At 59.2% G+C, this 15,081-nt stretch overlaps 1 protein-coding gene across 2 annotated transcripts in view; it reads left to right on the top strand.

The window, feature by feature from the left end:
* Positions 1-15,081, top strand: part of ITPK1 (inositol-tetrakisphosphate 1-kinase) — a 161,411-nt gene extending 146,330 nt beyond the window's left edge. For both annotated transcript variants that reach the window (XM_060167069.1, XM_060167033.1), the window contains 3 exons: positions 5,422-5,489; positions 10,149-10,311; positions 12,939-15,081. In XM_060167069.1, the coding sequence (XP_060023052.1) occupies positions 5,422-5,489; positions 10,149-10,311; positions 12,939-13,297 (590 nt within the window). In that variant the 3' untranslated portion in view covers positions 13,298-15,081. The remainder of the gene's footprint in view (positions 1-5,421; positions 5,490-10,148; positions 10,312-12,938) is intronic.

Genomic DNA, 15,081 nt, shown 5'->3' on the forward strand with positions numbered 1-15,081 from the left:
GCCCACAGGGAACACGCTGGAATGGGTGATGGTCCCTTCGGCGAAGCCAGGGAGGGGGAGGGAGGGAGGGGCCCCTCATATTTTGAGGACCAGAGCGCTGGCTGCTTTATCACGTCTCCTTTTTCCAACTGGGAAACACTGAGTTACCTGCTGCTTCTGCAGCTGCTGAGGTGGACGCATGCTCTCTTCGGAGTCAGCACACAGGGCGCAGGACTTCCCGGCTGTGGGACCCCGGGCAGGTCAAGGGTGGCCACAGTCAGCCTGCCGGGTACCCCACAGGGCTGAGGAGCGCATCCGTGAGCGTGTTTTGGATCAGTGGATAATGGCCCTCCGTGTCCCTCAGATGTCACGCAGTGGTGGCATTGCAGGGTTCTGCCAGCGTTGGGGCATCTGAGGGGGTCCTCTAGGGAGGCTGAGGGGCTCCACGCGCTCAGCTTTTCTTCAGCTGCTCACCAGCTGCAGGTGACCCTTGGCCGTTTCAAAAACTGACACTAAGATAAGGATTTGCTGGTATTGGGGCCGCTTAAAAGACTGTTCTAGTGGTTCTGGAGGCGTCTCTAAGGCAAGTTCCAGGAACCTTTGGAACAGTGGCAGTGTCTCTGGAATAAGCACGGTTTTCCAAGAGGACCCCTCGGAGGATGTCTGGTTGCCCTGGTGTGTTTTGCTCTCACTCACTGTGTGTTTCTCTCTGGACGGGAAACCCGCCATCACCAGATGAAATGTCCAGACTGCGTTATTTCCCTCTGAGCAAACAGATGTGTCTTCCTAAAATCCCTCTGTGGGACTGCCTGTCACCGTCCGCTCCTCATGGCTTCAAGCCACTCCTCTGTTGTTGTTTTTGTTTTTTTAAATAAATAAATTTATTTATTTATGGCTGTATTGGGTCTTCGTTGCTGCGTACGGGCTTTCTCTAGTTGCGGCAAGCAGGGGCTACTCTTTGTTGCAGTGCGCGGGCTTCTCTTGTAGCGGAGCACGGGCTTCAGTAGCTGTGTCATGCGGGCTCAGTAGTTGTGGCTTGCGGGCTCTAGAGCGCAGGCTCACTAGTTGTGGCGCACGGGCTTAGTTGCTCCGCGGCATGTGGGATCTTCCTGGACCAGGGCTGGAACCCGTGTCCCCTGCATTGGCAGGCGGATTCTTAACCACTGCGCCACCAGGGAAGCCTCAGGCCATGCCTCTTGACTGAAGTCCAGCTGTTCGCGTCCTGTCTCAGCCGTTCTTCCCATTAATGCAACCCAGAGAGCAGACACTCTGGAAATGTGTGTCTCCCTCCACTGCCCTTCTGAGTGCTGGCGGGGCTTTCAGGGCATCCCAGTGCTCACGCTCGTCCTTCCCTCTACCCACTGGGCTGACGGAATGATCTGGGGGTGGGGGACCGATGTCAGGAGGGGTCTTTTTGTATGTGACTGTGTACTGGCAAGAGGCATTCTTATCAATTGTGGGCAGGTTGAGGCTGATGTTTTTTTAAGCCTGTTTATATTGTTTCCTGATTTTTAAACATATGTTCTTTAAGTCTACACAAAATGTATTAAGGGAAGAGTAGGTATGCCTTTTTATTTATTTTACCAAAAAATCACTCCATCTCTAAAAGAAATATACCACGTGGTTTCCTTCCTTTCCACATGAAAAGTCCCTCTTTTCCTTCCCTTTTTCTCCTGGTTGCAAAGGCCTGGGCCAGTTTCCATCTGGGAACCACTAGTGGCTGGGCGTGAGCTCTGTGTCCCATGTCTGAGGACAGGGGCTCCGCATCTGTGTCTTCTCATGGCCATTCCAGGTTGCCAGTTTACCATAATATGCAGGCTGGGGCCGAGTAAATCAGGGGAGAAACACAGAGCTAATGGAGAAGTGTTTATTATGCCCAGGCGAGCTGAGTGATTTTCACTGTGTCCATCCCTCCATCCCCCAAAACTGATTCTGTGTCCACTGTCTTCAGGGCATCACACCAGCTCGTTGTTCTTTTCACGCGTGTGTTCTCTTTCTGGATGAGAAACACAGTGTGACAGCGGCTCTTTAAGCTGGACCCGTTGGGCAGGGGGCTTCAGGGCTCTGGCTTCTTTCCAGCCCCCTCCCAGCTTTCTGGTTCCCATGGCCCTGCGTGGCGGGCTCGCCGGTCTCCCCTGTCCATGCAGGGAGGTGGAGGCTCCTTGAGTGGGATTCTTTTGACCTGCAGTGGTGATGAGGACACCAGCTTTCCCTCCACAACTACTGTGTTCTTTTGATTCTCAGATGTACTTTTGGTTTTCACCTGTTAGCATCTCTGAAGTCAGGTGTGTCTTACGGCCACAGGCCTCTTGCAGTCGCCTCTGCTGGAACTGAAGACACGTTTTTACAGAGAGGGTTGAGGTTGGCCTGTGCCAGCCCCAGCCCTTGGTCCACGGTCTTGGGGAGACTGCTCCCCTCTCTCCACTAGTTCCAGAGTCGCAGTGGGTGTGTTTCTCTGCTCCCCTTTCTGTGCAGCGGGTTTATTTCTGTTTCTTTTCCTCTGCGGGCACAACGCCTCTGTTAGACTCTACACGTGGGCCTTTTTTTCCTTAGGGGTATGTATATAAAGGAACGACACCGCTTACCACATAGAGCAAGGGTCAGCAGGCTTTTTCTGCAGAAGTCCAGAGTAAGTGTTTCCAGCTCTGTCATAATTATTTAATGCTGCTGTTGTGGCCTAAGAGCCGCTGTAGACAGCATTGTATGCGAATGGGCGTGGCTGCGTTCCAATAAACCTTTATTTACAAACACAGGTGGCGGGCCAGATTTGGTGATCTTGCATCGAGAGGCCCTCAGGTGTAACAAATGCCCTGTTTCCTTGCACCTGCCAGGCGCTCAGCCCTGGGAGCCAGCAGGGAACTAGATAGTCAGCCAAGTGTCCTGCCCTCGTGTGTTCATCTTCTAGCGGGAGAAACTACACACCAGGGAAGAAGAGATGAAAGGACGAATTGTGGCAGCACAGATGAGGGACCGCAGAGGAACCAGTGGGTCCCGGGACACCGCTGGGCGAGGGGAGCCACTCGGGCGGGGCAGCCGGGGCCCCTCTGCGGAGCTGATGCTTGCGTGGGATCTGGGAGGAGACCTGGGCCACCGTCTGCAGCGCCATGACGTGCTTTATCCCCCGCCCCCCGCCAGAGATGTGAAGATTAAGCAAACGAAGCTGAAGAAGGTGTGGCCACAGCTCACACCTGCACCTCAGACCCCCTGGGATATTTGGGTGCTACACTTGTCACTTGCTCCGCTTCTTTTGAACCTCTTTTGCTTGTCTGTAAATTGGGGACAGAAATACCCATATTCCTCTTATTGCCTCCCCTCTCCTGTGGGCGTTCTTGGTGTTCTTCCCGGGGCTCCGTGTGACTCGGGACTAGTCCAGGAACAGAGAGGGGATGGGCCCCCCCAATGCAGGGTGCACCTGTGATCAAGGTGCAAGGGCCCAGCCAGGCTTATCTTTAGGGAACTCGGTACCCTGAAGCTACCCAGGAAAGCTGGCACCGAGGGATGCTCTGACCCTTTCTGACCCACCTCGGCTTCCACAGTCTCCTGGTTCATCAAATGGCCGGAATCCGCTCCCACTCTGTCCGGCCCCTACTCAGGCCGCACATGGGGAGGATCTGAGTAAAGGGCAGCTCTCCCCTCCCTGCTAAACAGTCCTCTGGCCAGGGCTCCCAGGTCAGCGTTAGCCAGGAGGAGAAACGAGTCTCCTTTGAAATGGTCCACACTTTCGATCTTGCCACAGGAAGCTGTTGGGCGACAGCTTGGCTGTGTCCACCTGCTCTGGGTGGCCTTTCTCTCCCCAGGCCTGCTCTGCCATCCTGGCGATTGCCCTTGGGTCCCACAGGGTGGGTGGGAGGCGCCCTGAGCTCAGTAGGACTGGGCCAGGCTGGGCTACAGGCTGAGAAGGTGGGCAGTACCCACAGAAGGCCGGAGCGCCCATCCCAGCTGCTCCGGGCTCTGGCCCGTGGAGCTTGCCACCCTCCGAAGGCTCCCTTTTCTTGGCTGTCGGCGCCCAGGAGTCGAGGTTGGTGGGGCTGCTTGGCACCAGTCCTGCAGGGTGTTTATTTTCCCCAGGCTCCTCCCCAGGACCGTCTCTCGTGCCCCCCGTCTGGACTGGCTCTGGTCGGAGCGGTAGGAGGACTTTCGGGCACACCAGGGCGGCAAGGGGCCTGCATGCCCCGCTAGCGGGAAAGATGCCAGGTACATCTCAGCGCCTGCCTGCTCAGCCTCCGCCCGAATCACTTCCTCATGCATGATTGTTGCGGCGCTGTAATCCTGGAGGTGGTGGGGGGCGGGCGTTGGCAGCCAGAGCAGGTGCCTCCTCGGGCTGGCCCCTGGCACACGGCGGTGCTCAGCCAGGGCCCTTCCTGGCCTGCGCTTGGAGGCCTGGGTCCCAGGGATGCGCAATGTGTCCTGCAGGACGGGAGCCGTAACGCCCTGCCAGGAAGGACTAAAGCAGAGGCCGCTGGGGCCGCGTTGGGCTCGTGGCCCGTGCCACTCTTGGGGTGGGGGGATCACAGTGGGATGACGGCCTTTACCAGATCCCAGCCCCGAGGCTCGTGGTTTTGTGCCTCGTGCATTCGTGTGCCACACTTCCAGCCGCTGGAGGACGTGTTTCTGACCGACTGACCTGCCTTTACTCTCCAGGGGGTGAAGGAGCAAACCAGCTGCTCATCACTCCCAATAATCTTGGGATTGATCTGCCTCTCGGGTGCCCCCATGGGACCGAGGGGGCCCAGGGGGCAGTGGGAGCAGAGAGGGAGGGGGTGGGAGATGTGGAGGGTATTTCATGGGGCTGTGCTAACTTCCAAAGCCAAACTGTATGCTTTCTTGGATGGGTCCTACAGAAGCCCATGCTCTGATTTCCGATTTTTTCCTTAAGTAGTGGGGAAACAGCAAAACCCTTTGTATTTTAAACACTCACGTGCCAAGTGGCCGCCTAGCCGTTTCTCAGCTGCTACCCTGAAAAGGCATTCCGTGGGCAGAACCGGGAGGGGAATGCTGGATTAAATGGCATCAGTTGACCTCTTGACTCCGGGCCTTTGATATGCACATATGCAGCATTTCCCACTCACTTAGCCCCCCTTCTGGTGCCATGTCCGTAAGACACTCTAGACACGCTTTGGGGAGGGGGGGCCTCGGGTATTGGGGAAAATCAGGAATGGTTGTGTAAGACGAGAGCAGAGGCAGAGGTGCGCTCATCAAGCCGTTCATTTTTCTATGGGAAGGAAAATGGAAACAGGAGCCCTGCCTGGGCGTGCGGGTCTCCGTGGCGTCCTGTCTTCCTGGGGTGGGTAGGGAGGCCCAGGTGGCTGCCGCTGGACGCCGAGCCTGAAGGCCACTGTGGCCTGTGGCTGGGGTGGTGCTGTCCCCTGGTGTCGGGTGCTGGAATCACCGTCCCTGCCTCGAGCTTCTAACTCCGGCTTCTTCCTGTCTTTGCTTTTTCAGACCGTGAGTCCATCTTCTTCAACAGCCACAACGTGTCCAAGCCAGAATCGTCATCGGTGCTGACCGCGGTATGTCCCTCCCGCCGAGCCCTGGGTGTGGGGTGCTTTTGACTGTCCAGCGGGGCAGGGTGGCAGGACCTTCCCCCCAGGCCAGGGACCCAGGGCGGTTCCAGAGACCTCTCTTCCTCGCGTGCTTCGGGCCTTCGTGCCAGTGGTCATCACAGCCACGCCCGCTCATTGCTGGGCTACTCCAAGTGGATGATTTTCTAACTCCTCCTACATGAGGAAATCCCCCCAACCGTGAGGAATTTGAAGTCCTGCTTTCTAATCTGCCTTTTGCCTGATTTAAGAAGAGGGAGCAGAGCACCACCTCAATTTTCCTTTTTCTTTCCTTGCCCACGTGAGTCCAGGGAGCGTTTGTTAAGAGCCTGCCGTGTACATCTGGGGCTGCTGGGGTAGTTCACGGTGGGTAATGGGCTCGGGGTTGCTGTTCAGCGAACGTCGCTGCGTGTCAGGCTCCATCCTCGATGCCCTGCGGCCCAAAACAGCCTTGCAGGGGTGGACAGACATCCCCACTTTCCTGAGGCGGGAGGGCTGTGCTCAGCCAGGTTCACAGGGCTCCTCACTCAGGGACAGAGACGAGATTTGACCCCAGATTAGTCTGATGCCAAAGCTGGGTGCTCCGGGAATTTAGGATTTCTTATCTCCCTGGCAATTGCTGAGCAGTTAGAAGTCAGCGCTGGGCCACCCTCTGCTGTTCCTCCATGTGTCCTGAGAGCCAGGGGTCTCTGCTGCCACTGCCGCTGAAATGAGCCCTCTGCCAGCTCTCCACTCCCCTCCTGGCCATGCTCGGAGGGTTTGCCAGTGTCCCATCCACAGCAGACCCCCACCTCTAGGCCTCACTCCCCCTCGTTCCAGGTTAGGGCCTCCTGTCCCCCAACCGAGGCCGCCTGTGCTTTTCTTGTCTGTTTCTGGTTCCTGTGAGGAGCCAGCTGTGTGCTGCGGGTTCGACAGAGCACAGGCGTGGAAGGGACCTGGAAGGAACACCAGCGTCCCTCAAGATGTTAATAGACATTCCCCGGGAACAAGTTTTGTGGTCAAGGATGCTTGGAGAACAACCAGATTTTAAACAGAACCCCTCAGTGCCTGGCTGTGCACATTATAAGACGTAAATAGGTGTTCTGTGCAAGAAAACGTTCTGGTCTCTTAAAAGCTGCAGAAACTTCAGGCTGGCCCAGCTCTGCAGGGCATCTTCCCTGCGAGGCTCTCAGACCGTATTCGGCCTGTGACTCTTGGAGGGGGTTGGCATTCTGCAGACTTGCCGAGAGGCTATCCCTGCCACTCCCCTGGCACAGAGCAGCTCTAGTCACCGCTGGGCTGTTACCTGATGCCAGAGGGTCACTGTGAGGGCCAGAAGCAAAGTCACCTTCCTGGCTAATCACCCACCTGCCATTCAGCCTGCGTCTCTGTCTGCCACGTGGGAAAGGTCGGCCTGCAGACCCCGCGGGGCCTCCTCTCCACGTTTAGGCCCCGCTGCCATCTCCCCCTTCCCCCCAGCTCATGACTGCTGTGTGGGGATTCCCCCAGGGCTGGCAACGTGGAAAAGAGAAAAGGGAAATGCAGGCAGCCGTCCCTTTTCCACTCGGGATGTCAGGCCCACATGCACAGCCAAGGCCATCCCCAGACCTGGGTGTCCAGACAAGCCCCTTAGCATTCTCCTGCTCGCCAAGGTCCCTCCAGTCCCCATCTCGGACTCGTGCAGGTGCCGGGAGCCCTGCCCTGGCCTTGAAGCCCCCCCTCCTTCCCTGGCTGGATGCTCCCAAGGGTGGACGCAGCTCCCACACCCAACTGGCTGCCCCCCCAGACACAGGGTATTGGTTAAGAGTGTGACACTGACAGGACTGCCTGGGGTCAGACCGAAGCTCCACAACTTTCCAGCTGTGTGGCCTCGGGCAAGTCACATTGCCTCTCTGAGCCTCGGGTTCCCCGTCCCACCCTGTAGGATGGTGGTGGTGTTCAGGGAGTCCCTAGATGAAAAGCACCATGGCAGTGCTGGGTGTGCAGTAGGTGCTCAGTCAGTGTCAGCTGTGATGGTGACGGGTGACCCCGGGGGTCCACCTGAGCACCTCTTACCACCTCCATCGCCTCCCTGTTTCAGACAATCAAAGGGCTCCAGAAGGACTTCTGAGATTCCTTAGCTGAGAAAGTGCTTTTATAAACAGCGGGGTCACGAGGCTTTGTAACAGAGCAGCAGCCATTGGTCCCCTTGCTGCCAGGCCTGAGCCACAGGCCTTACGGGCGAGCTTCGTGGATCCCCACCACAGCCCCGTGGCGGTAGGGGTGTTCTTATTACCCTGTTTCCTGGGGCGAGAAAACAAGACGCGGCAGGGCCTGTTATGGCTCAGGGCACGCAGCGGGGACTGGGCAATGCCAGGCGTCCTCCCAGGGCTGTGACTCGGTGAGGGACCCGGGCCGCAGGACCAGCGGCCAGGCTGCTGACCTGGGCTCAGGCAGGTGCCTGTCACAGCGAAGCTAACGCAGATGCTTAGACAGCATCTCCCCTGGACGAGACGCCGGGGCAGCAGGGTCATGGGCGCTGTTGGGGGTCGCCGCCTGCTGTGCAGAGCCGGTGGATGTGGCTTTCACAGTAGCGCACGACGGTGCCCAGTTGTGGGGTCCCTGCCCTGCACGTGTCTGGGAGTTCCCCATGAGCCATTCGGCTTCCTGAGCTGGGGGTAAGCACCACGTGTCCTGGGTACCCAGGGCTCTGTCCCCAGCCTACCTGACCCAGCCTCGCTTCATGTTAACGTTAGTCGTTTTAATGTGAACCGTTCAGTGGCGTTAAGCACATTCACAGTGTCGTGCAACTGCCACCTCTGTCCAGTTCCAGAGCATTTGCATCACCCAAAAGAGAATCCTGTACCCGTTAAGTGTCACCCCTCATTCCCCCTCCCCCCAGCCCCTGGCAACTACGAATCTGCTTCTTCGTCTCCATGGACTTACCTGTTCTGGACCTTTCATATTAAGGGAACCGTACAGTGCGTGACCTATTGTGTCTGGCTTTTTTCACATAGCCTGACGTTTTCAAGGTTCATCCACGTGGTAGCATTGTGAGAACAATATTCCATTGTGTGGGTAACCCATTTTGTTTATCCAGTCATCTGTTGATGGACATTTGGGTTGTTTCTACCTTTTGCCTATTGTGAATAATGCAGCTATGAACAGTGGCCTACAAGTTACACACCTGGGGTGGAATTGCTGGGTCACATGGTAATTCTCCATTTAGCTTTTTGACCCAGCTTCTGTTTTATTTCTGCTGGGTGAGCTCCTGGGCTTCCCCTTTGGCCCCGAGCCCACAGTCCATAGGACTCTGCTATCTCCTGAGCACCACACGTGAGCCCTATTCCGGCTGACGTGCTGCCATCCATGCCCTGAAATGCAAGTGGAGCGGCTCCTCCAGCCAGGCATGTGCTGTCCCCATCACATCAATGACCTTGTGATTCCTCCCAGCAGTCTGGGATGGAGGCCTCATTGGCCCTGTTTTGCAGATGAGCGGGCTGAGGCACACAGAGGCCAAGTACTTTCCCCTAAGACCACAGAGCTGGGAAGTCACGGTCAGGATTCAAATCCGGACCCCTCGGACTTCAGTCCTTCCCAGGGCGGTGTTCTGCTTCCTTGGAGGCCCGGGCCAGGGGCCACGCTTGAGCCCATGAAGACTTGTGTGCCTGTCCCAGGCCAGCTGTGATTACAGCAGAAAGCGAGCGGTGTCAGCAGGAGTCCAAGGGACGGCCCCACGAGCCCTGTGGAAGCTTCGCTAAGAGCTGAACTTGGACCCGGGAGTTGGGCAGCAGCAGCAGAGTAGACTCTTTGGGGAAAAGCGCGCTGAGCATGAGTTAGTGTGGCCACACCAGAGTTAGCGACTCATCCGGAAGGGGAGAAGTGTAAGCCCCACCCAGGAGCCCTGTGACCACCACCGCTACTGCCCACTTCCGGCCAGTAAATGAAGGCCGGTCCACGGAACCTATCAGCTCACAGCCTTGAGGCTCCGGCAGTGGTGGGCCAGTGTGGTGATGCTGACAGAAACTCCCCCTGCTGCCCGCCTCTGCCCTAACAGTTCCAGCTGCTCCCAGCTCTCTCCTGTGGGTTCTTACCTCTGCACCTTTGCTTCCACTGTGCTCTCATCTGGGTCCCTTCCCCCCACCCCCCTCATCCTCCCCATCTTCAAGGTCCAGCTCACAGGCTCCCTGAACCACACAGTCTTCCTGGGTTCACAACAGACTCTCCATCCCCTTCCTCCTTGCTAAGAGGCTTGGGTTTTACAGGCTTAAATGCCTGGGTCCGAATCCAGCCCTGAGCTGTGTGGCCCTGGACCGGCCCCTGACCCTCTCTGAGCTTCAGCTCCCCTGTGTATAAAATGCTGATAACGGTGCTCGCCTCCCTGCTGGTTATGAGGACTAGAGGTCACGTGCGCTGTATACCTAGCAGCTGTCCAGCCCTTGGCAGGACTTGGAAATGGCCGTCCTCGTGCCGACTCTGGTGGGTCTGTCCTGCCTCTTGCCTGCGGGTAAGGCCCGGCCTGTGCCACCTCCCTGGGGGGGTCTCTGTGTGTGGCGAGGCGTGGAGCCTCCCCACCCGGGGCCTGACTCGTGTGTGTGTGTGTGTGTGTGTGTGTGTGTGTGTGTGTGTGTGTGTGTGTGTGTGTGTGTGTGTGTGTGTGTGTGTTGGCAGCTGGAAAAGATCGAGGGTGTCTTCGAGCGACCAAGTGACGAGGTCATCCGGGAGCTGTCCCGGGCCCTGCGGCAGGCACTGGGCGTATCGCTCTTCGGGATCGACATCATCATCAACAACCAGACGGGGCAGCACGCCGTCATCGACATCAACGCCTTCCCAGGTGAGCGGTGGGGCCGGGCGCCGCCTTCACCGGTCTGTAGACTGGCAGCCTTGGGCGGGTGGTGGGGGCCGGAGAGTCGGGCTGACCAGCTCCATCCCTCACTGTCTGGGGCCCAGGGTCGGAGCAGCCCCCGCTCAGCCGCAGCCCCACCTGCCAGTGGGTTTACAGGGCGCGTAGTGGGCCTGCAGCTAAACGCGTGTTCTTTCCGCTGCCTCTCCTGGCCCGGTGCCACCAGCAGTGGCCTTTCCGGGCCAAATCTCAGCTGACCTCTTGGGCCCTTGTAGGTTTAAAGAGCTGAAAGGACACTGGAGGGCATATAAATCCCAGTTTACACGCAGGGAGGGAGGGAGAAGTTGTCCCAGGTCATACGGCAGGGTAGTGGCAAGGCCGTGCTCCTCCCCCCACCCTGAGCCACCATGCTGGGGACACGCTCGGATCCGGCAGCTCCCCGCGGCTGGGGCGTCTGCTCCATGCTGTCTGCGGCAGCCCTGAGGCAGGAAGCACTGCCGGACCTGCTGCCCCACCAGGCTCTGCCCTGCACCCCTCAGATCCCAACTCAGGGAGGGGCTCAGCGGGAGACATCACCCGAGAACCCTCAAGGGGACTGTTAGCTTCAGCAGTGATGGTGGTGGTGGCCCTGGGCTGAGCTACTTCACAGAGACACGTGCTGAGGCCAGGCGACTCCCCATCTCACGGCAGGTCAGGGACAGTGCTGCTTCGCTCCCTCTGGCCCAGTGTTCGCTCGTGCACAGTGGGAACACTTCTCCCCTCCTAGCAGAGGAGATGGCGTGTGCACAGTGCCTGCCCTGCAGTGCTCCTTCACGCCTCAGGCTGCGAGGAGCCGTGGGCCGGGCCTCGTCTGGGGGCGGCAGACCTGTTGCTGAGGGAACGGCTTATGTTCCCTGGTGGCCTGTCAGCGGATCTCAGCTCTTCTCCCCTGCTCGCATCTCTGTCCTGGAAACCCAGCAGCACGTCTGCCGATGACCCGTGACTGCCCTGCCCTTCACCCCCGGCCCCAGGGCCGAGGAAGCGCCCAGTCCTAGAGTGGGGCACCCAGCACCACATGTATTCAAGGCACGGGTGGCACCAAAGGGCCTGGTTCAGATCCCAGTGCTGCTACTTAGAGCTTCGTGTCCTTGTCTGTAAAATGGAGATAACCCTCAGGTCCCGCTCCCCGGGGGCTATCAGGATGCCACATGTAGCCGGGGGCCAGCACTCGGTGAGCCTGGATGAACGCTAGCCCTGGACGTTGTCACCATACCCACCGTCACAGTGAACACGTGTCCACCTGCTGATGGCTCTTTTGGTGTTTGGGGCTGGTTACTTAACTCTGTGCCTCCATTTCCTCATCTGGAAAATGGGGACAGAGGGTTGCGATGCTCAAGTGAGGGCGTGTTGAGAGGGCAAGTGCTGTGCATGCCAGTATGTACCCAGTTTTGTTTTTCCCCTGGGCGCCTCTGCTTGCCCCTCTCAGCCTCGGGCTCCCTCAAAACCACAGCACTGTTTGCTGGACACATAAGAGCGTGCACAGTGAGGCAGCCCCATCTGCCTGGCCCCCGGGCAGCCTTTCCTGTACGAGCTAACGCACCTGCCCAAGTCCGAACCTTCATTCTCCTGCAGCTCGTGCCAACGGCTGTGAAGACCATCCCAGAGGACGTGCGAGGGGTCGGCACCTCTCAGCACCAGGTCTGGTGTCAGCGATGGGGTCACATCCCGGGGCAGGGGGTGGTACCTGGGCCCCCTCCCGATGCAGGCACGCTGTCCCTTTTTGGGGACCTGCTTCCTGTCCCGATCACTGTTCTTGCAGCTGTGTGCCCGGTTCTCATTGCTGCAAATTGGTTCAGGCAGGTGGGGGCGGGGGCGCCCACCCCGTGTCGAATTTCTTTCGAAGCAGCTTTCAGAAGTCAGCAAAATCCTCGAGCCAGATCCGAAATTTGCTCGATGGGTGGCTCCGAGGACTGTTTGCTGACATTCGCAATTGCATCTGTGATGGGAAACGCAGGCCCCAGGTGGGTCCCGGCGGTTTCTGTTCAGGAGATCCGGGCCCGCTTGTTAGGGAAGCCGTGTTAGCGTGGTGGCCTTGTTGGGGGGTGCGCAGAGTACGCAGCGTGGCGGGCCTCCTTGCAGGTACTGATACTTTGGGGGTGAGAGGGAAATGGACTCAGTTCCAGGAGCAGCTGCTGTTGCTCAGGCCTCACCCACGTTCCAGCCCTCCCAGTCCTGCCCACAGGAGCCCTCCTTCCCCCGTCCTCAGTTTACACACAGGGAAGCTGGAGCTGAGCCACGTGGAGGGGGAGGGGTGTTTCTGATTCAGAGCTGGAGGAGCGGACCTTCTGTCCTGCCACCTCTGGCCACTCCACCTCCCCCGCATGATGGCATCAGACCACGTCGGGAGGGGGGTGATTAAATGAGATGCCAAAGCTGTGCTCAGCAGGGACAGGGCGCTTTCTCAGCGGCTTCTCACCCTCCGGGGGCAGCCGAATTCAAGGACTGGCCTCTCAGGGCCGCACGCACGGGGCTTGGAGTCCAGGCTGTGTGCACTCGACCAGCCCTCGTGGGCCCGGGAGCCCCTTCGCGCCCCCCGCACCCACCTGGCTCAGCTTGCTGTCTGTCTCTCCCACCCCCAGGCTACGAGGGCGTGAGCGAGTTCTTCACGGACCTCCTGAACCACATCACCACCGTGCTGCAGGGCCAGAGCGCGGCCGCGGCAGGCACGGGGGACGTGGCCCCGCTGCGGCACAGCAGGCTCCTGGCGGAGCAGGCGGGTGGCCTGGCGGCCGAGCGGACGTGCAGCGCCAGCCCCGGCTGCTGCAGCAGCATGATGGGCCAGGAGCCGCCCTGGACGGCCGAGGCCGACGTGGGCGGCGTGGGCGCGGGCAGCACCTCCAAGCTGCCGCACCAGAGACTCGGCTGCACCGCCGCCGTGTCGCCCAGCTTCCAGCAGCACTGCGTGGCCTCGCTGGCCACCAAGGCCTCCTCCCAGTAGCCACGCATGGGGCCCAGGACCCTGAGGGGCAGCGCGGGCTGCAGAACACACACACGCTGGGCGAGCAGCTCCCGACGGTGACGCTACTACTAAGAATTCCCAAGGATCTGATTCTCCTTCTCCTTCTTTTTTTTTTTTAATTTTTAACCTGATTCTCTGATGTCATGATCTACATGAGGGGTGGGGGTGGGGACGGAAGAGAACCCCAAGTGGTCCAGCCTTGCGGAAGAGGGACAATCCCGCCTGATTCCTGCTGTGCAGATCTCTCCACTGAGTTTACACACGCTTGTGTTTTCAACACTAGGTCTGAATGTGAGGTGGGGTGTGCATGCGTGCGTGTGTGGGGGTGTGCGTGCGTGTGCGTGGTCGCCGTGCGTGTGTGAGTGCCCAAGCACGTCCACGTCTGTTCTTCTCAATGGCTGCTGTGGCCCAGGCCTCGGGGACCCTGGAGCAGGCCATCCCTGGTCAGGCTGTCGGCGACTGAGCAGAGCCAGCAAACGGTTGCCCGTCTCTCTTCTCTCCAAGCCGCCACGCCAGGCCCGGCCCGTTTCCCTTACCGCTGGCTTCAAGCCCCATCCGGTGTGCAGCTGCCCGCCCCCGAAAGCAGGAGGAGCCCGGGGAAGCAGGGGCCCCAGCTACCATTTCCTCGTGGATTCCACGCAGGGAGTCTGGGCTGTGGTCCACCTGCTGCCCGCTCACGAAAGCAGAGGAGGAGGAGGCTTCCCTGGGAAGGCCACAGCCCTGGGTTGGCCGCCTTTCTCCACGTGCAGCTCCCTGGAGTCCACTAGGCCCGTCAGCACGTGTCCCACGCAACGGGGCCTCCTTCCCTGACCAAGCGCCACTGCTCCCTGGACCCGGGAGGAGCCTGCCTGGCTGGGAACCTCTGGGCTGATCCTGCTTGTGCCAAGGATTTGTGCTGTGACTTTGGGCCAATCATTCCAAGAGTCGCCGGGCAGTCATGACCAGGGAACTCAAGGGCAGGCTTGACGCCCTAGCCCCTACAGTGCAGCCTGTGTCTCCGTGACGTCAACCCAGATGAGCGTCTCCTTGGCATCGAGGCGATTTGGGGCTCTCCCCCCAGGCAGGAGGAGGCTGCACGTTGCTCCACACCTGCTCAAAAGGCCTGATCCACCCCTTTCATGCTCGCTGCCAGCGCCAAGCACTAAGCCAGCCAGGTGCGAGGGGGCTCGCAGCCCCAGAGGCAAGAAAGCACATTACCCGCTTCTCCTATTAGAGTCGCCCCAGCCCCTGATGGCAGCAGACAGACCACCAGCTGATCAGTCCAAGCCCGAGGTGCAGGCAGGCCGGCAGCCCCCTTTGCAGAGAAGGGGGTCAGTGAGGGGCTTTGTCAGTCCTCGGGCCGTGTGACCATCTGGCGGGATGCGTAGGACCCCCTGAGCATAGCCTTGTGTCTTGTCTCATCAGTCCCTCTTGAGGAAGAGGAACAGGCCTCTGGGCCGTCCTCCGTGGTCCAGGGAGGATGGACTGAGAGCGGCCGCTGAGCTGGGCACTCAGACACCTTCAGGCCTGGTCAGCAGGGACGTGGCGGTCGCCCACTTTGGGAAAGGAAGGGCTGGGGGGAGGGCGGCTGCCGTCAGAAGTGCCCAGCTGTCCTAGAAACCACGGGCCCTCCGACCACCGTGTTTACACGACTTGAGTGTTGAACCCTGATTATAATGTCTGTACGTCGCCTTTCCTAGCCTAACCCCAAGCACCGGGGGAGCAGGAAAGCGTGGCCGGCCTCTTGCACTGCTTTGTCTCCAAAATAAACTACTGAAATCAAA

The sequence above is a fragment of the Lagenorhynchus albirostris genome, chromosome 1, assembly GCF_949774975.1.
Source record: "Lagenorhynchus albirostris chromosome 1, mLagAlb1.1, whole genome shotgun sequence".
In the NCBI taxonomy this organism is placed as follows: domain Eukaryota; kingdom Metazoa; phylum Chordata; class Mammalia; order Artiodactyla; family Delphinidae; genus Lagenorhynchus; species Lagenorhynchus albirostris.